The 24,654-nt window shown below is 52.7% G+C and overlaps 1 protein-coding gene across 1 annotated transcript in view; it reads left to right on the top strand.

Annotated features, from left to right (window-relative positions):
* The first annotated feature begins 378 nt into the window (after positions 1–378).
* The window catches only part of ATP6V1C2 (ATPase H+ transporting V1 subunit C2), a 40,287-nt gene continuing 16,011 nt past the window's right edge, over positions 379–24,654 (top strand). The window contains exons 1-5 of the mRNA XM_054569674.1: positions 379–413; positions 1,750–1,904; positions 4,136–4,203; positions 19,212–19,297; positions 23,747–23,841. Of these exons, the coding sequence (XP_054425649.1) occupies positions 1,776–1,904; positions 4,136–4,203; positions 19,212–19,297; positions 23,747–23,841 (378 nt within the window). The 5' untranslated portion in view covers positions 379–413; positions 1,750–1,775. The remainder of the gene's footprint in view (positions 414–1,749; positions 1,905–4,135; positions 4,204–19,211; positions 19,298–23,746; positions 23,842–24,654) is intronic.

Raw genomic sequence — 24,654 nt, 5'->3', positions numbered from 1 at the left:
CGCGGAGGGTAAGTGTCCCGGGTCTCAAGAACTCCGCCTCTCCCGCTGCGGGTCGTGTTCCTGTCCAGTCTGCTCTGCGATGTCGCAGGGCTGGCGACCCCTCCCGATCTCCCATAACCCCGCCAGATCCCAGCTCCCTCGGGGAGCGGTTTGCGGATATTTTCCGGGACCCAGGACCCGAAGGCAGCGTCCCCTTTCCGCAGTCCTCGGAGATGGCTCGCGGCCCCCGGCCGGGCGACAGCGGAAGGCGGGGCGGCCCGGAATGCAAATCCCGACGGGCGGGCGGAGCCGCCTGCCGCTGGGATAAAAGCTCGGGGCGGGGCGCCGCGCAGAAGCCGCTGCCTCCCGGGAGCCGGCCGTGCGCTCCGGCCCGCGCCCGCCCGCAGCCCGCCCGCGCGGCTCGCCGGCTCCCGGTAAGGACGCGCAGGATCGGGCACCCGAGGCGGCGGGGGTAGACGCGCGCACGCTGCGAGCAGGAGCCCGCGCGAGCCGCTCGCGTCCCTTTGGTTCCCACGGGCGCCGTCGTGGTCCGCGTTTTCTCCGTGGGAACCAGGGAACCGGCGCCACAGCTGCGTCCTCCCCGTGGCCTGGCAGGTGGCATCTCCCCAGGTTGTGAGCAGGGCTAGTTTGTCCCCAGGGCACAGGACAGGGAGGAACAGCGTTCGGCGTGCTGCCGGGGGGTAGGGCGGGGGGCGGGTTAGGAGGGACTAAGCTTTTCTTGGAGTGAAGTGAGCTGGATGTCGGAAAGGAAAGCTTCCCTGGTGGACTTCTGGCTACATCTTGTTTTTTTTCCTAGTCGTCCGCGGACGATTTGGGGGAGGCAATGGAGAGGCAGAAACAGAACGAGGGGAAAAAGAGGTGGCTGTGTGCACGTTTGAATGAGCAGAACTAGTGGGCTTGAGAGGCTGCAGGCGCGGGACGGAAACTAGCTGCGGGCCCAGCAAGTTACCCAGGCTGCAGAGTGGACACACAGTCTTGTGGAAACGCAGCTTCAAGAGTCCCTGCCCCACACTTTTTTTTTTATTTTATTTAAAACAAAGATAAAAACGTGTCCTTCTGAAGCCTATTTCTAAGGCCAGCATCCCTCCCAAGGGGTTCGCCCAGGTGGCCTATTGTGCAAACCCCTCCTTGTGTCATTCCTGCTCCCGCCCCATCCTGCCTCGTGGAAGATGCAAGGTGAAAGGGAGAACATATCATCCCAGAAGGTCCCCAAGCCCAGCGTCCTGCGCCCTCGTTTTGTGACGCCAGGTTTTCGCTGGAATGGGGAGAGAGGAAGGAAAGAAAGCACACTCTCCCCTCCCGCCCGCCCTCCGGAAGGCCCGTCAGAACCACCCAGGGAAGGAGGGCCTTTGGGAATCTCTGTGAAGACCTGAGGGCTTTTCAGGTGGAGATAAGAACAGGGCCGATGAGGTGTGGAAATGGGCGTCCTTGGAACTATGGAATCTGAACTGGAAGGTCAGAAGGGCAAAGAATGGGAAACAGGAAAAGTGACAGATCCCAGAGACAGTTACTTCCCAGGGAAGCAAACTGTGAAGAAGTAGAGATATTTAACACTTCTCTCCTCCTGTGTCTTTTTTAAAAAAATATGTATTTTATTGATTATGCTATTACAGTTGTCCCAATTTTCCTCTCCCCCCCCCCCACGTACCCCCCACTCCCCCCAGGCAATCCTCCTCCTTAGTTCATGTCCACAGGTCATGCTTAAATTCTCCTGTTTCTGTTTGTATGTGTGGCCGTTGGTCTGCTCAGTAACTGGATAAAAGAAGACTGGAAGCATGTCCGAGTTTTGGTTAATTTCTGCCCCTGGCGATAAGGAAAACTTACAAGCTCTGGAGAGGATGAACATGGTAACCTCCAAGTCCAACCTGTCTTATAACACCAAGTTCGCCATTCCTGACTTCAAGGTAAAGGCCCCGACGAGGAGGGAGGTGACTGTTTGGGTGGAGGTGGAGTCTTTTGGAAGGACAAGGACAAAGAGGGGGGCAGCAAAAGGTGCAAAACTGAGAATCTGCCTGGGGGTGAGGATGGGCAGGGCGGGGTCGGTGGTCTGGATGGGTCTTCCTGCCGTAGCCCAAACTTAGCCCTGGAAGCGATGGACTTGGAGCCACGGGACAGAAGGAATGGAAAAAGAGAGTGTGGGCAGCGGTGCCTTCTAAGAGCGGGGAGAGCATCTTACACACTCGGCTTCTTGTGCGTTGCTCTCAGATTCTTCCGGCTTCGTCTCCCACCTCTACGGAGACCGATAATCTCGTTTAAAGCTGCGGGCGTGGAGCGCTTCCAGCCGTGATTGTGCTCTGGAACCGGGAGCAGGGCGGGGTCTCCAGGGTCTTTCTGGTTCTGGTGGGAGAGGCCGGAGGGGGATTTAGTGATACCTGAGCAGATGGCAGAAAGAGGCTTGATTGTGCGAGAGTATCTAAGGACAAAGTCCGATTGAAACGGACAAGACTGGGGAGAAACGTAGGTACAGTCCTCTTACGTCAAAGAGAGTGGACTTTTTGTGATGCGTCCGAAGCGTGCAGGTTTCCAAGGGGAAAGGAGCATTGGGAGCGCCGCAGGGGTGGCTCTTCTAGGCCATTGCCACAGACACCTCTTTCGAACCCCAGCTGGCGCCGTGCCGAAAGAGCTGCCCCGTCAGCTGCTGTAGCTGGTGGTGGTGCTGCTACTTTCGCTAGCGTGTCTCAAGCAGGATGCTGGGGTCTGTCACTTTTGACAGATCATCCGGAATCTGCGCCTCCCCTGGTCTAGGTCAGCATGGCCTGAGAACGGGCCCTAGCGTTGTAGCAGAGCTGGCAAGTGGCAGCTCTGGGTTCTGAACCCCTGTCTTGCCAGCTTTCAAACCCGCCACTGCCTGTCCAGTAACAGACGCTGTGACAGTGAGTAAGTTCAGACCCCAATCATTTGCTCCATGGGAGGCACTGCCCTAGGCTGGAGGGAACAACGGGGGAAAAAAAGGCAGGAGTCCTGCCCAAAGTCACATTTATCGAAAAGAAACAGCTTCACTTGTTAGAGATACCCAGGCTCGCCCTGGCCCGTGTGGCTCAGTGGGCTGGAGCATTGTCCCAAAGCCAAAGGGCTGCGGGTTGGCTTCCTGGTCCGGCCCGGTGTGAGCAGGTCCCCGGTCCAGGTGCTGGTCCCCGCCTGGGTGCGCGCAAGGGATGCTTCTCTCTTGCATCGATGTTTCGCTCTCCCTCCCTTCCTCTTTCTAAAAGCAGCAAGAAAAAATGTCCTGGGGTGAGGACAAAAAAAGGAGACAGAGAGAGATACCCAGGCTTCGTAATTTCCTAGGTACTTTTTAGTGCCTGACGGGTGGTTGGTAAAATGACAAGAAAGGTTTTTCTTTTTTTTTAATTTATTTTTTAATTTTTTAATTGTTTTTTCCCATTACCATGCATGCTCCTTAGCCTCCCCTCCCCCACGGCTTCACCGCACTGTTGTCCACGTCTGAGTCCCTTCTCGTCAACCCCTCCTCCCCCAACCACCCGCTCCCCCGCCCCCGCCCACAAAGTTTTTTCTTCTGATTCTGTGAATAGACCTTTAAATACAATTTTGGACTCAAATGATTTTCTCACTCAGAAGCAGACTGTTGTAAGCAATCTGAAAAGAAAAGGACTTCGATGAATGATGAAGTAGGAAAAAGCTGGCCCCTGCCCCAGCGAGATCATTGTTCATAACCTCAGGAGAACAGAGAAAGGGACTGGTTACACTCTCTCGGAGAAAGGCTTTGAGGAATGATAGTTCCTTTAACTTGCTCTCTGGTGTATCTCCTTCTCGGCTATGGGGATTAATCCGTGACCAGCAGGCCACCACTGGAACCTGAAAATGACCTGAGGGCAGGCCACAACATCCAGTCACTTCTTCCTATGGCAGAAAAGTGACAGTTTATCCTATTGGCAAAAAACAAAACAAAAACAAAAAACAAACCCCCCCAAAAAACCCCAAAAAACAGAAAAAAAACTTTTTTTAATTTCAAGATCCACTGATTTCCCTTAAGAGCTCTTCCCAGTTTCCAGTTTGGCTGTTGACCAAGGACAACTAACTCAAGATGGAAGTTCCACATTCTCTGCATTGTGGAGAAGGGCGTCCTTGCTCCTTGGCCACAAAGCCCGAGCCTCTAACTTCTTTATGGTCTTTCTAGGTGGGGACCTTGGACTCCCTTGTTGGCCTGTCCGATGAGCTGGGGAAACTCGATACCTTTGCTGAAAGGTAAACTGTTTCTTATTTACTACATACAAGTGAGAGTTGGACCTTGTTGTCAGACAACACAGTGCTCTGGCTTTGCCTGAGCCCGTACTTGCCAAAAGCCGGTCCTGGGAGTCACGAGGGAAGGGCCAGGGTGGGTGCAGCGGGGTGCAGGGTCAACAGCAGCATGCGGGGTCCCCCACAGCGTTTCACCTGCTGGGAGCGGCGCTTTGTAAGGGGGCCGCCTTCACTGTGAGGGGCTGAGGCCCTCAGAGACCTGCCTGGTGCAGTTGCCCCCAGGGCCTTTCGAGTTTTGTGTTTGGGTTTGTTTTTGTGGTAACATATGCACATAGTGAAAAATTCAACAGCACAAAAGGAAAGCTATCCAGTGAAAATTGTTTTCCTCTGACCTGTTTTCCCCTTTCCTTTCCTCTTATTTCTCCTCTTTAAAGGCGACATTGTTAACATTTTCTAGGAGAGCCTTCCAGAGGCAGCCAGTACCTGCACAAGTAAATATGGATGTATTCTTTAAAATCATTTTATACAATTGACAGCATGTATTCTGCACTTTGCTTTTTTCATTTAATCACGTAATTAGACAGGTCAGTCCATAATGCATGTTCCTTTTACTGGCTGTGTGACTTTGAATAGATGTTCGCTTAATTTATTTGAATCTCCCTATTGATGGACAATTATGGTTTCTAGTCTTCCGCTTTACACACAGTCTGTAATGACTGTTCCTGTCCCTCCTTTGTGCACATGTGTCAGCGAGATAATTAAGAAATGCTGGGTCAGAGTGTTTGCATGTGAAATGTTACAGGTGGGTCCGTGTTACACTCTGAGAAGCTGTAAGTATTAACACTCCCCCCAAAAGTATGTGAGGATGTTCGAGCGTCTGAAAATCATTTGTTGTCTAAAGAACTCCTCTACAAATCTAGTACAAAATTATTGAAAGTATTTATAGATCATAGAAAAGCATGAAAAAGAAAATGCAAAACACCCCTAATTGTGCTATCCAGAAATAACTATTGTTATAGTTGCAGTATATACCTCCATATTTTCCCACATATAAATATTATTCAGGTATATATATTAATACATACACCTCTATTAACAAAGGTGACATCGTGTGACACGTACTTTGTAACTTGCTTTTCATATCCTGTTCTTTTGATCTCACCATTAACTGTTCCACTCTAATATTATGCCATATGGATTTGCCATCAATTATTTATGTGGTTTTTAAATCATTATCCTTTGTTTTGGTGAAATGAAAATCTGTTGTTTATCCAGTGATTTTTTAAATTTTTTTATTTTTGCTTCATTTTGTTCACTTTATTTCTTTTTAAGATTTTTTATTTGTTTTTGTTTATTTTTAGAGAGAGGGGAAGGGAGGGAGAAAGAGAGCGAGAGAAATATCAATGTGAGAGAGAAACTTGATCGCTTGCTTCCCATACATGCTCTGCCTGGGAATCGAACCTGCAACCTTTTGCTTTGCAAGATGACGCCCAACCCACTGAGCCACACCGGCCAGGGCACCAAGTGATTTTGTAAAAAGGCAGGTGAGATGGATGAGGCAACAGTCTGCAAGGGCCAGGCCAGACCCCTCCTGACGGGACCTGGGTTGACTGATGGCTCTCACCGCCTCGGTGGAGGGCTTCCGATGTTCAGGGCCTGAGGACGCTTTTTCTTGTCAGTGGAATGGTGATATGGCTGCTACTGCCTTTTCTAATGCATTTTTATGGAAAAGGTATCATTTGAAGTTCTAGGGCCATTCTTAGAGGATTTCCAACCTTCAGAATCAGTGCCATGGACCAGGAATTTGGTTTTCTGTGTGCAGCTGCTGTTCACGTACCTATTACCTAGGAGTACAAAGAATCTGTGTGGGTAACGTTTTGTTCTATGCGGGATGTCGGGCTGACCACATAAAGGCCGTCCATGCCGCCAAGAAGCTTGCAGCTCTTCGTCTTTGAGAAAGAGGACTAACCTTTGGCTTTCTCATCTGTGAAATGGGATAATAGTGGCCACGTCTGTGAAGCACGAAGGGCGTACAGCCGGGTTAAATCGAGTATTATCAAGTCCCAGGACTTGCTCTGTGACCAGTCAGCATCCAAGACAAAGCAGCTCGATCCCTAACTATGAGCTCCTTCCGTGGGCTGCTCGCACGGTGGGTCCGTGGGTCTGACAGGTGCCCAGGAAGCCAGCCTCCCGCCCCCCGCCCCCCCGGCCCTAGGCGGGCGGTCGCCTGCCTTTTTCTTACCTCGGCAAACCACAGTGTTGGCTGAATTGAGTTGTTCCCACGCCTGTTGCAGAAATGACACCTACTCAGCAGTTTATCTTTCTAGGCCTTTCTAGGTCTTTCTTAGCTACCAGTTTTCTTCCCCAGTGCAAGTCCTTTAACCTCTTTCTTGTTCGCCAAAGTGCTTTCTAGCCCTAAAATTCTGCAATCCTGAATCATTATTGCTTCCACTTTCGTTTTTCGTTGCCGTTGTTTTCAGTGAGCATCGATGTTTTGTTCTGTACCTATTTGCTGTGCAAGTTGCTCGTGGGGGTGGGTAGCCTCTGTTCAAGAAACAACATGAAAATGTGCGAACAAACCAAGTTGAGGCTGTTGTCATGAGACAGATAGGACCTATGTGAACTAAAGTGTAATTTTTTTTCCAAAAAAAGGCTGCGTGCAGTAAGAATGAAAACCACTGTGTATTGTTTTACTTGTGGGTGTGTAGTCTCAAGACTTTTCCTATCGGGAAAAAGAAAAATGCTGTGGGGGTCTCAGACTCCCACAATTCTTATTTCTAGAATTTAGCCAGTGCAGACAGCAGAGTTCCCTGACTTACGAGTTAATACAGGAGCTTGGGCTAGAGTAATGGGGCATCTGGGGAGGCTGGCTGCAGGTTTCTGAAATGCCCTACCTCGTTCTCTGAAAAGTACTCAGGTGTTATTAGATAAATAAATGCTCTCTGGCGACGTAACCGGGGCAGCCTGAACCCGTCCGCTCTGCTTCTGGCCAGGAGCGCAGAGAAGGGACAGGAGTTTTCAAGGTGTATTGTTTCCATATCCTTTTATTATTTATTTACTCGGGGCAGGGCAGTGTTTTTCCATGTAGCTGGAAGGCAGGGTTTGCTTACTGGAGCCTCGCATTTATTTTTGATTTATTTCCCCATGCTGCCGTTGTTAATTTACTAAGCATTTACACTATAATTCACGAACATTGGAGAAACCAAATGATTTTATCTTTTAAAAAACCACGCACCCCTTTTTTTTTTTCATGTTTCAGTCCTATACAGTATCTTAGCCGGTTTTGCCATGCTGGTTGAAATATTACATTTTCCAGGATCTTGGGCACTCAGATGTACCTCATGTGCCTCTGTGGTAAACTGGTGACTGTCACATGCACTGGAGTGCATTTCCTTGACTGGGGAGGAGCTGTGGACTTTTCTTTACCCACGTGGTGCCAAGCAGTTGACCGAGGGTTGGCTGATCAAAGAGTGTGGATGTCTGCTTAGGGATGCAGATCTTGGGAGTCTGTTCTCCTAAGGGCATTCCAGAGAGAGGCGAAGTATGATCGTTAAAAATTACTCAGACTTCTCGCTACTGCCAGATTACCAGGGGGAGGTCATCTGCCTGACATTTCTTGGATGCGTGAGGCAAATGTCAGTTGAATGTCTGTGTGCACTGTATGGTTTCTAGATTCCATAGAGCTGTGTGGCAGTCCTACTGTGTGTTCGCTCTTCTCTGGCTCTTTCCAAAAACTGTTTCAAACCCTCCCCCTGCCCCATGCCCCGCCCCCCCCCCCGTCATCTGCTCATCCTGCTCAGCTGCCCCGGCCTCCTCCCTTCACATCGTCTGATTCCCCCGCTCCCGTTCCAACCCGGAGCGCCCCTCCTCCGCAGCACTCACCGGAGTGGGCTTTTATATCCTCTCGTGGCACTGTTCGATTAATGTCCATCTCCCCGGGCAGCCTGTAAGTCCCACGAGGCCAGTCGTTTTGCACAATTACATCCCCAGGATGTTGAACACCGTAGACCCGCAATGAGCGACAGAATGCAGGGGCGGAAGGAAGACCCCTGGAAGAGCAGAGCTGCACAGGCCTCTGGAGGGCGGACCTAACCCTTCATGCTCCAGATGAGGGAAGAAGCTCCTAGAGAGAGCTCGGTGGGCTGGGGGCCCTGGGGGAGTAGACCTTTGCTCCAGACTCGCCAGCTGACCCGTCAGCGTCTCCCCGCCTGCCTGCCCGCCTGTGCCCACCCGGCCCCTAACTAGTTCCCCCCCAGCCCCACCAGGACTGGTCTTACTCAGTGCTCAGATGGTTACTGTTGAATTTTTTTAAAAAAGGAATATATTTACACATTAAAAATATCAAATAGTATAAAGGTACAAGAAGAAAATTGTTCCACTGAAAGCCCCGTTCCTCTCCCCGTATGTTGCCATTGAGAGGGTGTCGTGTGGGTCCTTCCCTGGCAAAACAAATAAAAAAATACTCATAGACTCACATACATTCCTTAGTCAGTTAAATATTTACAGACCTTGAAGACCTTATTCTGAGATCTCTAGCAGGCAGAAACAGATTTTTTTAAAGATATATCCCAAGCTTGTAGGGCAGAGCCCAGCCCAGGGTTGGTGCAAAGATGCTGATACTAATTCAGTTGTCATCACACTGAAATTATGGGGGTTGGCATCCTTATAATTCTGAGTGTTTCCAGCAGAGTTCATTTTTCCACGGACTTAATTCTTTTTCTTTTTTCTTTTTTTAAATGCCTCCTTTGAGTAGGCTTTCTTTCTTTCTTTCTTTCTTTTTAAATTTTCTATTTATTTTTAAAGAGAGGGGAAAAAAGAGAGAAAGAGGGAGAGAAACATTAATGTGTGAGAGAGACATCAATCCATTGCCTCTCACACGCCCCCTACTGGGAACCTGGCCCACAACCCAGGCACGTGCCCTGACTGGGAATCGAACTGATGACCCTTGGGTTCACAGGCCAGCACTTAGTCCACTGAGCCACACCAGCCAGGGCTTAATTGTTTTTCTTTGTTCTCTAGTAAAGCTTTAATGTCTCATTAAATAAAGTTCCTGCACAATTTCTTACTGATTTTTCCCCCCAAATATTAACAGTTTTATTTTATTGCTATTATAAATGAGATATTTTCTCTAAATGCTTATTGTTTATAAATAAGGATTTTTATGTATGAACTTCATGACCTCCCACCTTATTGAATTTGCTTATGGTTTCTAATGTTTTTCAGCTTATCGTCTAAAGTTTTCTTGATTGTATTGTCTGCAAATAATTAGCTCTCCCTATTTTCCCTTCTTTCTTTCTCTTGCTTAATTTTATTGGCGGCTAGTATTCCAGAAAAACATTTAGTTTGTCAGTGATGATAGTGAACATCTTAGTCTTGTTCCTTCCTTTCATTTGAATATTTCTAGTGTCTCTCCATTACATATCATTTTGGCTCTTGTTTTAAAGTGTATATTATTATGCTAAGGCAGTATCTGTTTCTGTTTTTCTAAGAGTTTGTCTTAGTGTGGTATAAAAAGGTACAAAAAGAAAATAACAATGAGCATTGCATATTTTTCAAATTCCTTTTGTGGCATGTAATAAATTGGTGTTATGTTTTATTTTTTCTTTAATGTGGTATAGTTATTAATTAATGTAATTACTGAGCCATCCTTGCATTCCAAGGAGACACCCTTCTTGGAATGTTGAACTTTACTTGCTAATATTTAAAAATTTTGTATCTGTATGCATAAATGACAACGCCAACATTGTCACGTCATCGCTGTAACCTGCTGGTCCACGTTTATCGAGGGCTTACCTTGTGGGCTCCAGGGATGTGTGGTGACCGATGGAGCTGAGGTGAGAGGCCGGGTGCCTGCCTCTGGAGTGCTCATCCTTAACCGCAGTGTTAAGCTTGGTCTGGCCCTGGCCGGTGTGGCTCGGTTGGTTGGACGTTGTCTAGCACAACGAAAGGTCACGGGTTGGATTCTCCGTCGGCACACATGCCAGGGTTGCAGGTTGGGTCCCTGGCCAGGGCACATATGAGAGGCAACCTTTGACGTTCCTCTCTCACGCTGATGTTTCTCTACCTCTCTTTTTCCCTCCCTTACCTTCTCTCTAAAAATAAATAAAATCTTTAATAAAAACATAAATATATCAGTGGCTTTCAAACCATACTGTGCATCAGGACCACCGGGAATATTTGCTAAAACATAGATTACTGGGCCCCACCTCCGGAACTCCTGATTAGGTGGGTGGTCTCAGTTGGGGCCTGGGAATCTGTGTTCTGCGAGTCCCCAGGTGCTGGTCCTTGCGTCGTGACTGAGAACAGCCTCTCTAGAGGGTGACAGGATAGTCTGTGGAAGGGTTAAGATCTGTCACTGTGACATGTTGAGTTTGCTCTACTCCTAGGAGGAGTTTCTAGTCACAAAATTGTCCACTGTTGTTGGTCTCTTCGTTTTCTTTTAGGGGAAAGAGGAGTATGGGTTTTGGTCAGTTTCATTTTCCTGACCATAATCCATTTTATCAACTTCTCCAAATTATTTTCAAGGTTTATCAACCTGTATTTGTGTGACTTCTATGATGTGTCTGCTAATTTATCTTTCTTGGAGGTGTTTCGTTTTCTTTGATTAGGCTACGCGGTGGTTTATCTATTTCACCCTATGTTCAAGGGAAGCAGATTTTTCTCAAGTTTTTAAAGTGAGTTTTTATCATTCTTCTTATTCCTAATTTTTGTTTCTCCATTTATCCCCATTTTTTCCCCTCTTGCTTTGTTTGGGTTTATCTTCTTGCTCCTCTCTGTGAAACCGAACTACATGCTTAGTCCCTGTATTTCCTTTTCTGTTTCCTTCTGTCACGCTCACAGCAATGCCCTTCTCTCTGAGCCGTATATAACGTGTGACATGCGGAATTTCAATTTGTAAAAAAATGTCCGGAAGGTTGTTTTGGGTTTTGTTTTTCATGTCTAGTTCTCTTGCTCTGTTGCTGGAGAATGAAGTAGATGCGGGCTCCCCGTCGGCAATCGGAGGTTTTCCGTGTGACCTACCGCAGTGCTGCTGTTTCTAAGCGACCGCAGTACCTGGAGGGGCGCCGGCTCCGGGCTCCATGGTGCGGCATTGCTGTGTCTGCGGGGCTGACGCGATCCCTGGTTTCCTCTCTGCTGGACCCGTTTTTTCACTTGGTGCCCTTCGCTGTTACTACTCGGTGTGTCAAGCTCTGTGACAGCCGCACCTCCGCTGAGGGCGGCCACCTGGTGTCCTCTAGCGCCTCTGTTGTATTGCTTTCTGTCTTGAGCCCACACCCCCGGGGGCCGTCCAGTCCCTGGGTGGGAGCTGCTGTTTATGCATTGCACCTTGGGTGCCAGCACTCTACCAGGTGTTTTCTCTTCCTGCATTTGCTCGTGACATCTTGGCTACAGCCCAGTGTGTGGATGGAACAGTCCCATGTTAGAGAGGAGAACACACACATTCACACTGTTGGGTCCCACAGCTGGGCAGGGTCACGTGGCTGATGCATGTCAAGCCTTAACCCTGTCCACCTGCTCCTCTCCATGGGCCACGGGCTGTTAGCGTCTGCCCAGCGTGCCCAGCCGTCACCGCTCCCTCCAGGCGCTTTGCCTTAGGTGGCTCCGTACCTCACAGACCCCCTGCCCCTCCCCCCTGCCCCCCCCATAGTTCCGAGCAGCCCTCACCAGCCCAGAAGTCCAGCCAGCGGGAGGGAAAGAATGTCGGCCGGCCACTTGGGTAAGGGCCGGCCTGAGGCAACATTGTGAAATTCACAAAGTAATTCCTAAGAGATTAAATTTCATCTGAGGCATATCCATTTTAGGGAGACTCCGGCCAGCTTCTGGAACCCACGGTTCCTCCGCCTTCCGGACCTCAGCCCATCACGCTCCCCCGTACTCTGTCTGCTTGTGACACCCTCATTGGGTGGCAGCCACTCAGACGGTCGTTTGCAAGAGCCGAAGGGGCAACCTGAAAGATTTTATTTATATTTATTTATTTTTGGAGAGAGGGGGAGGGAGGGAGAAAGAGAAGGAAAGAAACGTCAGTCAGTCGCCTCTTGTACAAGCCCTAACTGAAGACTTGGCCCACAACCCAGGCACGTGCCCTGACCAGAAATTGAGCTGGTGACCTTTGTTTTACGGGACGACACCCAAACCACCAAGCCACATTGGCCAGGGCGAGGGCACCTTTAGACGATCCTTTTTTGCATGGCTTCGTGCCCTCAGGTGATACCGTCCCCAACAGACAGCCCACGTGGGCACATGCTCCTTTACGTGGCCTTTTCACCTCGGCACAGGCCCCCCGGGCCTGCGCACCTGGTGCTCATGCCAACAGAGTGGCACCTTCTCCCTGACCGTCCACTTGAGGCTCCAGGAAGGACCAAGCCCAGTGGGCTCCAGGTCCAAAACCTGCCTCGTATTGGCCCACTTGCCGGCACTCCGCCTTCCTCCACGCCAGCTTCATCTCGTTCCTCTCATTTTTGCACCGAACTCCTAACCCATCTTCTTGCTTTCTCTTCTCCGCTCTCCACAGATCAGCCAAAGTTCTTTTAAAAATAAAAAGGTATCACGTGACTTTCTTGCTCCCGTCTTTCCAGTGACCTCTCGATGCCCTCCATGTAAAGTGTGCGTGCTTGACCCAGGCTCCTGGGCCCTCAGTGCTTGGGCGCCACTTCCAGGTGCCCCCCCCCAGTGCTGGTGTCCCCCCTCACGGCCACTGCGCTGCTCACGTCCCACCCCCAGGCTCCCTCCTGCCCTGCGCTGTGCACACCCCTAGTCTGAAATGGCACCCCCCACCCCCCAGCAGGGCGGGCTCCTTCTTGTCACCCCATCTCAGTTTAAACGTCACCTCCTCCAGAGGCCTCTCCCGACGAGCCAGCCTGGTGGTCCCTCTGGGGCACCCTGTTGCGGTTCTCTGCGTTCTACATGCCACAACTCAAAACATGTCTTGTTTGTCTTTGTCCGCCTCTTGCAGAGTATAAACCCCGAGAACACAGGGACCGTATCTCCAAGCCCTGCTCCGAGAGCAGGGCCCGGCTCACTCAGGTGCTGAAGCAATATTTGCTGAAAACACATCCGCCTGTCACAGTTTAGGGCCCCCACTTTCAGCACCTGCCCGGGCTCCTGGGCGCTTGAAAAGAAGCACGGGTGCTGGGGCCCCACTTCCAGGGGCGCTGATTGCGTCCGTCCGGCGCAGGCTCTGCGGGGCGGCCTCTTCCGCGGGGCCAGGGGAGGTGGGGACCCTGAGGCACAGCTGTCATTCACAGCACTTTACACAGACGCATCCCGTTTAATCCTAGCGCACTTCTAAGAAGCTGATCCCAAGACCAGGGATTCTAAATGCATGTGACCAAGCTCACCACGAAGCCTTTTTCCTTTCTGAACAGCTCATCCGTTCACATGCATCAAAGATCGGAACAAGGCAAGAAAGGCTGGACTGTGAGAAGCCCCCCTTACGCCCTCTCCCCATCCTACCCTCCTGGCCCCCACTTAGTTGCTTGGATACATTTCTGGTACCGCTTTGGGCAAACACAGGCAATTCCAGTATATGCTTTTGTATTTTCCCGTATTAAACACAGAGTAGCAACCCACACGTGCTACTGAGCATCACGCTTCTTTTTCATTGACCGGCGTCTCCGGGGAGGTTTCCCCCGTCCGTCTGTAGCGAGCTTTCCGGCTGCCTGGCTGAGCATGTGAGGGAAGCCCCCGGCGCACGGGGCAGCCCCGGGGGTGGACGCTGGCTGTCGCCCTCACGAGGCCGGGGCCTGTCACCCACGGTCTTGCACCTGCATTGTCCCTTTGCACGTGCTGAATAAGAAGGTGTATCTGCAGGATGAATTCTTAGAACACACGTGCTGGGCCCAGGGGTCCACATGCCTTTGTAATTTCGATAAATGACACCAGGTATCTCTGGGTGGACCGAATTGCTTTTCTGCCAGCAATGAAGGAGAGAGTCCCCATTTCCCTGTAATTTTTCTAATGAAGTGTGTTGTCAATTTGGATGTTTTTGTTTTTTTTTAATGAACCTCTCAAGTATGAAATGCTACCTCTGTGTAGTATAGGCTTTTTAAAAGATGCCTTTATTCCCACGTCAATAACATCCAATAGATGGCAAATTTTAAAGGGTAAATTTGGTTGATGAGTTTTGACATAGAGGGTGGGGCAATGTAGGGTTACAGTTATTCGCAGGGACAATAATACAATGATGAATTCTTGCGTACTCACAACTGCAAACCCGCCTCTGCCCCGCCCCGTAGGTACACGGAACCGTCACCACAGTCAAGACCACTCACGTGCTCATTACCCCCAAAAGGTCCCTTGTGCCCCTTTGGAGTCAGTTTCTCCCTGCACCTTATTCAGCGCTGATTGGCTTTCTGTCACTACGAGGTCGCTTGCATTTTCAGAACTCTTCCCTAAATGGAATGGCGTAGTGCGTACGCTTCTTTTTTGGCCTGTTCCCCTTGCCGGATCAGTATTTGAGGCTTACCCACACTTTAGGTCATTTTTCACTGCTGCGTAGTGTTCCACTTTCCGGACAAAGCCACCGTTGGTTTATCCGTTCACCTACTGGGTGACATTGCGATGGTTCCTCGCTTGGGGCGATGAGAAGCGAAGCTGTCATAGACATTCGGGGGCAGCCTCTGCACTGACGTAGGTTTTCATTTCTCTTGGGTAGGTGCCGACCTGTTGAGGCGGTTCGGGTCCTGGGCGCCTGGAGCGTCAGCTCTCACGTCCGCCTCAACCCTCCAGTCTTGGGATTGGTCTCTGGGCCTATGGGAGGCAGGTGGCTTACAGGGGGGCGAGGCTGGCACCCTCTGGAGCATGGGTCCCAGGGCCTGGCCCCGGGCCAGGGACGAAGCTTGACATAGCGGCTGCATGGAGTGCTGTGTTGTAGTCATAGGAAACGCTGATTTTTTTTTTTTTTAAGGAACTGTCCATTCTTTGAGAAGTTCACGTTCTGGGAGATGAGGTAGGGAGTGGAGACGGTGGATCGTGGCGACCTGGGCATGGTCAGCAGCACTGGGCTGGGGCCCATTTCCCGCCACGGGGCTCCCGTCCCGCCCACGCCTCCGGGCCGCCAGGTGGTCCAGGAGCCACTGCGTTTTCGCAGGGGCTGGTGATCACACGACTCCCACCTTTCTCAGAGGCCTGTTTGTTCCGTGGGGCACTCGGGGGGAACCCAGCACTCTGACAGCAACAGCTGACGTGTGGAGGGAGGATCCCCCTGGGAGCCCCACGAGGGCAGCGGCTGGGGTCGGTTTGCTGGCCCCGGTCTCCCCAGCATGTTGCCTGGTGTGAAATAGATAATCATTGTGCGTGTGTGTGTATGTGTCCTCACCTGAGGATATGTCTATTGACTTCAGAAAAGGGAGAGGGAGAGAGAAACATTGATGTGAGAGAAACATTGATTGGTTGACTCCTGTACACACCCCCAGGGGGGATAGAACCCCCAGCCTAGGTATGCACCCTGACTGGGAATCGAACCCTCAACCTTTTGGTGTACAGGACGATGCTCCAACCAACTGAGCCACCTGGCCAGGGTGCTCACTGTGTTTTTGTTGAGTGCGAGAAGCAGCGAGTATTGAGCGGGGTGTTATCCAGAGCTGTTGTGTTTGTTAGGGGCGAGTTGCCCCTAGGAGGGGATCCATGGGCTGTCATACAGGGTGAGTGGCATCCAGGTAGCTCAGGATAGTCCAGGGGGTCCTGGGACTGCAAGGGCGGGGTGAGGGGGTAGGGGAAGAGGAAGCCAGGCAGGCCGGGATACTGCTCCTAAACCGTTCTAAGGAGTTAGAACATCTATTTGAACGCCCTGGGAAACTACCAATGTGGTTGAAACAGCACAGCGGCATGCGAAGAGGCGCATTTTTAGGGACCCATCCGGCTGCCGTGGGGGGATGGGCGGGAGGAGGCCCCACCGGGAGGGCGGGGAAGCCAACAGGACACTTTGGAGGAAACCTGGGGAAAGATGGCGGGATCTGTCTGGGACAGTGACCAGGGATGGGCTTGGACGGACTCACAGCGACTGGAACTAGGGCGGCGATGGAGAAGGGGGAACAGACCAAGGGACTTGGCAGAAGGCGTGTCACCCGGCCTAATGGGCTAGACTACAGACTTTGACATTGTCCTGCAGGCTGGGCCTCCACCCTAAAGCCGAGAGAAGGGCCAGGACATGTTTCTTCATTTGAGATACAATTCACCCAGTGTAATAGTCACCCTTTGACGTCTCCCATTCATACCTCTCCAGCGTGTTTACAAAGCAGTGCGCCCCCCCCCCCCCCCGCTTCTAATTTCAGAACCGTGTCACTGTCTGTCATAGAAAAGAAAGCCTGCGCCCGTCAGCGGTCACCTCCCGCTCCCCACCCCCACCCCGGGGCCATCGGCCACTGCTCTCTGTGTTTGCCTATCTTGGACATTGCAAGCAAGTGGAAGGCGGGAGCGTTTTAAGATGAGCCAAGAAAGGAAACACAGTCCCTGCAAATTTGCCACAAAATGTGTATTGATGGGGAATTACCAGGTGTGATGTCCTGTAGTTTGGCTGGAAGGCCCCAAGGATGTCCCAGCTGCCCCTGCGGCTGGAGAAAATGTTTGCCTGAACCGTCTGTTGCTTTCTTCTAAAACAAAACAGAACAAAACAAAACTCTCTTAGGGTAAACAGGCAAGGAATTTAAATGAGGAGAGGTTGTATGGGAAAATACTATGTTATTACATCCAATTTATTACTCTAAAATCGAGGCAGAAAACACCGAGGCCCTGTCGTAGCCCCCAAGGAGCCCCGTGGCCTCTGCAGGCCCCCATGTCTGCTCGGTCTCTAAAAGCCCTTGTGTCTGGGACCCGTGTGATGCCTCTGGGGAGGCAGATGTGACTGTAGTCACATGTCCTAGGCAGGACTGTAAAGTAATGTTAAGTTGTTTGTTTGTTTTTTTTTAATGGGGGGAGACCTTCTCTCATTTTATTTTTTAAAGTAATAAACACCTGCTTTCTTCTGTTGTCATGAACATCCCGATTAATGCATAAATCTCTGTCCGCCTTTTTGATTAGCTCCTAAAGTTGCACTTCCTGTGGACACTTTGAAAGCTGTTTGTATAGGAACTGTTCTCAGCCATCCGCAGTTCCACTCGGGAGCCGCCTGCTCCGGCCTGTGCCCGTCCATCCCTGGGGCGGCCGCTGGTCGCACTTGGCAGGGCTGCTGGTCGCGTCGTGCGCGCCGGGCCTGGCCCGTGAGCGTTGGGCACGGTGACCCGGCTGCTTGGTTGGTGGACTCCCGGACCGACTCGCCAGGGCTTAAACCAACGTGTGCTGCTCCTTTTCCTTTCCAACGCGGACGTGGAGGGGACGGCTCAGTTATTCCCGAAAGACGACAGGACCCCAGAGCATTTAAGCAGCCCTTGTGGAGCAAGGAGCCCGGAGCGTCCATGCCCCCCACCCCGGGCACATCCCCTCTAGGGTAGATGGGCTCTTACAGAGGACCACGGATGGCGGTGCCACGATGTGAGTGAATCGAGCCCCGTACGGCCCGCTTGGCCGGCGCGAGTTCTGGCTCGTGTGACTTCTGGGGTAATAGCCACCTTCGAGGATTTTTGTGATGATTACACGGCATGATGATGGTGGCAGAATGTTTGGCTCTGAGTGGACTCTATTGAGTGGTAGGTGTTAGCAAAAGAAAACCTCAATCATGTGCACTGTGGAAGCATTCAGTTTTTGGAAATATGACCCATCTAGGAAACAAATGGCTTCCCTCCCTCCCCCCTTCTCGCCCTCCCTCTGTTTCTTCACGGGGGGCCTTCCGGAGCCTCCCCACCTCCCTGCCTCGCCCCAGGCCTGCAGGCTGTGAGCCCGGCCAGGGCGTCTGCAGCAGCAGAAGACCTTGTTCTCCATTTGGAAATCAGTGACCTGCTCCGGCCTCCCCGCCAGCGCCGCCTCCTGCCTGGGAGCAGGGAGAATTCGGAGAGAGGGCCTGAGGCAAAGATTTGGCTCTTCAGAACTTTTAGACTTTGATCCTGGTCTGGCATTGTTCCAACTGAAGTTCTAATGGATCAGCTTCTACGAGCAGACCATCCTTGTGACTACATGTCTGGTGCCTGATTAGTTATATTAATAGTTATAATAATCCTGAAAAATGGCAATAATCCACATTTTACACCTAAGAGAGCTGAGGCTCAAAGAGATTAAAGAAATCTGGCCCGAGTTATACACTTGGTAATTGGCAGAGCATGCAGAGTAAAGTCCTACCTCCAAGTGCTCTCTGAAGTCTTCAGCATACTTCCTGGCAACCAAAAATGTTTGATTTTCTAATGATAAAAGTGATACCAGCCCTGACTGGTGTGGCTCAGTGGGTTGGGTATTGTCCCACAAACCAAGAGGCCACCGGTTCAATTCCTGGTAAGGGCAGATGCCTGGGTTATGGACCAGGTCCCCTGTTGGGGACATGTGAGAGGCAACTGATCGATGTTTCTCTTGCACATCAATGTTTCTATCCTTCTCCATCTCCCTCCTTTCCCCCACCTCTAAAAACAAGTAAAATCTTTAAAAAGCGATACCAGATTACAGTAGAAAATAACTAAAATAGGAAGAACATTCTCATGTAGTTGTATCTGTACTTTCTGTACAAGTTTGATTCATGTTTGTTTTCCACGTAGCATTATAATTCATGCCTCGTTCCACGATGTTAGAAATTCTTTGCAAACATTATTTACACAGGCTGCCTGATAACCCCTCAGCTGCATGCGCCATTATTTACTAAAACAATCCCCTATTGTAGAACCTTCCAGCAGTTTCCAGTTCTTCACTGTCAGTCACAGCGCTGCGAAGAACATCTTTTTTATTCAGAAAGCTTTTTCTATCTGTCCTATTTCCTTTATCGTTTCCCAGAAGTGGAAATACTGGTTCAAAGGCCACCAGCCGTCCAAGCCTCTTCCTCTCCGTTGCCACATGATTCCTCTGAAGGGCGGCACCCACTCCTTTCCCCGCCAGCGGAGCTGGAGAGTCTCCCGAGGGCCATGTGCGACTCTAACCCTCCCTGTGTTCTCTTCCCAAAGCCTCATAAAGAGAATGGCCCAGAGCGTGGTGGAGGTCATGGAGGACGCCAAGGGGAAGGTCCGGGAGAACCTCCTGGCCAACGGAGGTAGGTCGCCCCCGTCCTCCCAGCCCGTCCGCGGCACTGCAGTGACTGAAATGCAGTGACTGGGTGCGGCCACACAGCAGTGACTGAAATGACACGATCTGCCCCCTCCCCCAGCCCAGGAGGTTCTGACGTGACGGGCACTAGGCACCCTGCTGTCAGCTCTGCAGCAGGGACATTGGGAAGACAGGCCCCTTGGCCAGGTGACCATCCCCTGTCGCATGTGTTCCCCTGGAGCTAAAACCCTGTGGGAAACGTGAAGTGGAGTGTGCTCAGTGGGGTCTCCCCGTTGGCTGGCCCGCCCTGCGTCCTCCGCCGGCCTCGTGCTCGGCCGCGCGGAAAGGCCGGGCTGCCCGCGGCCCCCGACTGAATTATCCCCCATCCGTAAAACGAGGCCCAGAATGCCCCGCTGTGCTGAGCCACGCAGCCCGACTGAAAGCTTAAGTTGTGCCCAGCAAATAGAGAGTTAGGCCAGAGATGTTTTGGCCCATCAATTGTGTACTGAGAATTCGAGTGCACGTGCAAGACGGAAAGTTTGCGACTTGGGAGGCTTTAGAATTAGGTGTTTAAACATCTGCATTTAATTAAACTTGTGACTCTGTGCATGCATCGGTACTGAAAACAAGGTTAGATTCTGTATTTAACATTTATATAATTTGTTACACAGAGATCCATGTATGTTTTCCCTTCCTGTCAACCTTAAAAAGCTTTTTATTTGCTTGTTTCCATTGACACCTGGAAATGCTCTTGCTCCCTGATCTGAACTTGGCTTTGGATGTGAATGCGCTTGAATAATGGTGCCTTCTTACCTTGCAGGTTTGAAGGAAAAAATGAAATGTTTAAAGAGTAGGTCGTGCGTTGTTTGCTGTGTGTGTGCTCAGTGTGGTGCCCGCATGTCCCTTGGGAAGGGGGGACCTCGGTCTGGTCATCAGGGCACAGTGATCGGGCGACGACAGATTTCCCGAGTACCACCTCGCGCTTGCTCACTGTATCCCCACGACCCAGACAGCAACTGTTCCGTTCCCCACCCCCCACCCCCGCCCTCGGGCCTCCCCTGCCTCCCCGCAGCCCTGCATGCCTCCTGGAGTGGGGTGCTTTGACTCTGGGGTCCCAGGTGGCCTTCCACAGCTTGGCCTTGCGGCCTGCGTCCTGCTTGGGTGTCCTGTGTCCTCCCGCCTGCTCTCGGAGGCTGGCTGTTGTGCAGCCCTGGCAGCTTTGGTGCCAGGCTTAGCTGTGGGCGCCTCAGGATGGGCAAGGAGCCTGCTTCCCTCGAGGCCCCTGGGGGTCCCTGCGCCCACACAGGCCTTTCCTGGCTTCAGCATGAGGAGGAGCCATTTGCTTGGGGCTTTCTCCCACCGGCCCGAACCGGTGCAATGTAAGCCGGCAGATCCTCTTAGGACCAATACACACCTGGGCAGCCTGAAAGTTAGCAAAATACCGTCCCAAATGCAATCTGTGTGTTACAGAGATTTCTTGCTGATGCCAATAAAAAGATTATGTGGTTAAAAAGATCAGCTGATCCCATTCCCCGGCAGATGACTTGTAGGTCCCCAGATGGAAGAGCTGACTTAAGGTGGAGAGCTACTTTTCTGCCTAAAAACCTGGCCTTTAGGGATTGAGGATTCAAGCTCACATTCAACTAGTGACCGAAGTGCTTACACGCTACTCAGCGTTCGCGTGACTTGATATCCGGTGTTACTATTCTGTCATATCCCCAGTCCAGACGGCCTGGGCTCTAAGAGACCCTGCCTCCTCCCTCCTCCGGTGGAGGAAGTTCGGCTTTGCTTGTTCGCTTCATTATCTCTAGGCCTCCTGCAAGTTGGGCCCCCGTGAGCTTCCAAAGCTTGCTCTGTGCCCCAGGCCAATGCCAGCAAAGGTCAAGGATGCCAGGGCGCAGTACAAGCTCTGAAAAGGACCGCGGTCAAGCGACCTTTCGCCACATCGTTTGGCTCAGGCTTGGCTGATGTTCTTTGGGTGGGGGCATCTTTCTCTTCTGCAGACCCTGGAACCGGTGGCTGACAGAACCCACTGGAGGAACTCGGTGTGACCCAGAAGGTGGGGCGTCACTCCTCCTGGGCCCACCCGGGAGCTCAGGCTGTGTGGAGGGCCAGCGCCGCCAGCCAGGGAGCGGTCAGACCTGGCCTGCTGTGGAATGCGCTGCTTGACCTTGGCCGGCCACTTCCCTGGGTCCTGGTGTTCTCCCCGTCCGCGACCTCAGCCCTGTACGGGCTCTCAGCTTTGCCGGGGCACCTTTGACTTTTGTTCGCTCTTTGCCCTGAGCTGGGCCTTGGGCGTGGAAGGGCTTAGATGCGCTTGATGTCAGCCGAAGCTGAGTAAGCGCGCTGCTGTTGGGCCCGGGCCCTAGCAGCGCAGACGCTGTCCACGCCGAAAAGTCCCTCTGATCTACGGGCTGCGGCCCGTGTGGCCACGGGTCCTCGCTCTGCTGTCTGCTGGGAAGGCCTTCAGTTCTCAGAAGGGATCCTTGTTGCTCAAGAGCTGCCGCCTGTGTGGGCCTGTCTGGCTCCCAGTCTGAACACACAGACCACCCATCCAAGGCCCATGGGGCTCCCCGGGAGACCAGGCTGCGCCGACCTCGGCCGGTGCTGGGGGGAGGCCGGTTCTTCCCCGGGTGGGCAGAGGCCGAGGGGGCTGTGCTCTCTGAGGGGAGGACTGTCCCCCGAGCCGTCAGGCCGCAGTGCCACACATGCCGGGGTGAGATAGAGACTGAGCGTCTGGGAGCCACAGCGAGGGGAGGGGCTGCGTCCTCAAGGGATTCTGGCTCTTCTGATGGAGACAGGGAACCCATTTCCTTTGGTCTGAAGGCCGCAGAGACCCTGGACTTTGTGGAGATGCAGGAGACGAGAGCTTGATCTAAAATGTCTCTCTTCCGAGCAGCCCAGTGTGAGTTAGAACAATAACCAGGGCCAGTAGGACGATTTGTGTGTGAGCCCTTGCTCTGTGCCGGGCACAGGGACGGGCCCTGGAGACACGGAGGCTGTCATCTGCCCTCCAGGGTCCCGAAAGGGCAAGAGCCTCAGGGATGATCAGGCAGCGTCGTCAGCGTAGTGGGCCAGGCGAGCCTGTGGGGGCTCCGTCCTGATGGGGAAGGGCCAGAGCAGCGGTGAGGGGGAGCCGGGGGGTGGGAGGTGGCTCGGCTGCGCAGGGGGCGGGTCCACTGGGTGCAGGAGGTGGCAGAGAAGGGGCTGGAAGAGGGAGAGACCCCAAGGCACACCCCTGCCCGGCATCTCCTGCCCGCGGCGCGTCCCCTGGCCCATGGGATGGCGGCGGTCTCTGCCTGTCAGTGTGTGACCAGCATGGGCGGTGTGTGACCCGCGAGCTTGCCCAGTGCCTGACCCACGGTCGGGTTCAGGAAGTGGGATCAGGGGCTCCCGGTGCCACCAGAGGAGTCCGTCCTGACCTTCCAGTTCTGCCCTTGACCAAACCCCTGTCATTATCCAGACATTATTCTAGTTCCTCCCAGGTCTGTTCCTGTTACAAGGTCATTTCCCTGCCATAGTGTGGCAATACCAAAATGCATACTAATGCCAAATTAATAACCAAACCTGTGTTGGTCTGGTCCGGCTGCCGTAACACTGCCCCACAGGCTGGGGGCTTAATCACCAGGCGCCTGTCTCACGGTTCTGGAGACGGGGTCAAGGTCAAGGGCTGGCAGGTGTGGCTCCTGGTGAGACCCCGCCTCCATCTCTGTGTCCACGTGCGGGCCTTTCCTGGGTATGAACACTTGGTGGGAGGGTGTCCTTCACTATAAGGCCATTTTGTATAAAAATAGAGGACATACACTGAAAAAGTGCACACCTATGCCAGACACTGAAAACCACATTCACCAGTTCCAATCTTTTGCTCATGTTTAAAATGCCTCCTTTGAAACAGACCCAGTGCATCGAACCCACCTCTGTCTAGCGCTTGGACACAGGCGGCAGGGAGATGGCTCGTCTTGCGAGCAGGCGGCGCGCAGGATGGGCTGCGTGTCTTTGGGAGTTGGCTGGGGGTCCCTGGCGTGCCTTTGGGCACCTCGAATCCGAAGGATGACCCAGCGTGGAGGGACATGAGGCCCAGGCAACTGGCCAAGGGCAGGGAATGAGCCCAGGGCCCTTGGCCTCTTGGCCGCCTTTGTTCCTACCTCCTGGCAAAGCGGCGCCTCCTCGGGGGCAGCCACCTGTGGTCGAGTCTGGGGCACACAGCTCACCTGGGGCGGCGTCCTTTCGGCTTGCTGTGTTTTACGGTGGCATTTCAGGTGCGGCCCAGCACTCAGCCCCCGTGGGGCAGGCTGCCTTCACGGGGCTGTGGCCCCGGAGCCCCCCGCCCCGTCTGCCTGCAGGTCCCTCGGATTGTGTCCCTGCTGTGAGCGCAGTGCGTGGTTGGGGCCCGGCAGCTGGATGTCACTTGTTGAGGGCCCTGCTCACATATTGAAACATGTTTGTGTTCCTCCAGTCGATTTAACGTCCTTTGTGACCCACTTTGAATGGGACATGGCCAAATACCCCGCGAAGCAGCCGCTGGCGAGTGTGGTGGACACTCTAGCAAAGGTAAGAGAAGGGCCTTCCCTCAGGGGACACTTAGGCTCCTGTGATGGGGACTTCTGACCGTCTGCAGCGGGTCTCCATGGTATTTGGACCCTGGTGAAGCACAGAGGGGCTCTCTGGGGGCCCGGGTCGGGAGGCTGGGCTCCGCCTGCTGGCTGACCCCGGCCGGGTCCCGTCCCCAGCTCCCTCCTGCCAGCCCGGCCCCCGCCCTGGCGGGCCTCTGGGGTGTGGCCTCCCATGCCCTAGGCGAGGTCGGAGACCTTCGGGTGCCCTGAAAATGGGAGAGGTGACCACCTGCCGCCTTCCACCTTTTCCAGCCCTGTCACCTGGCCTGGCAGCTGCATCTCACAGAACAGTCCCCTCGACTGACAGGCTCCCTGAGCCGCCAGTGTCTGACCCGGACCCCGGCCCACTCACTGCGCCCCTCCTCCTCTTTTTTTTTTAAGATTTTATTTATTTATTATTAGAGAGGGGAAGGCAGGGAGAGAGAAAGAAAAAGAGGGAGAGAAACATCAATGTGTGGTTGCTTCACACATGCCCCCCATTGGGGACCTGGCCTGCAACCCAGGCGTGTGCCCTGACTAGGACTCGAACTAGTGACCCTCTGGTTTGCAGGCTGATGCTCAATCCACTGACCCACTGACCCAGCCAGGTCTTTTGAAAAGGTACTTATGGGCAGTAGCCCCATCCCGACCCACTCTTAGAACATGGCACCCCCAACTCAGGGTGATGGTTCACTTAACAAAACTGCTTCTGTGGAGAGTTTGGCTTGGGAGCCCCAACTCCCCTGGACATGTCCCCCGGGGTCCCTCCTCT

This window comes from Pteronotus mesoamericanus, unplaced genomic scaffold (assembly GCF_021234165.1).
Source record: "Pteronotus mesoamericanus isolate MK-2021 breed Mesoamerican mustached bat unplaced genomic scaffold, CSHL_Meso_final contig_101, whole genome shotgun sequence".
Taxonomy (NCBI): Eukaryota; Metazoa; Chordata; class Mammalia; order Chiroptera; family Mormoopidae; genus Pteronotus; species Pteronotus mesoamericanus.
The sequence above is the reverse complement of the archived record's forward strand: the minus strand, read 5'-3'. Positions and strand labels throughout refer to the sequence as shown.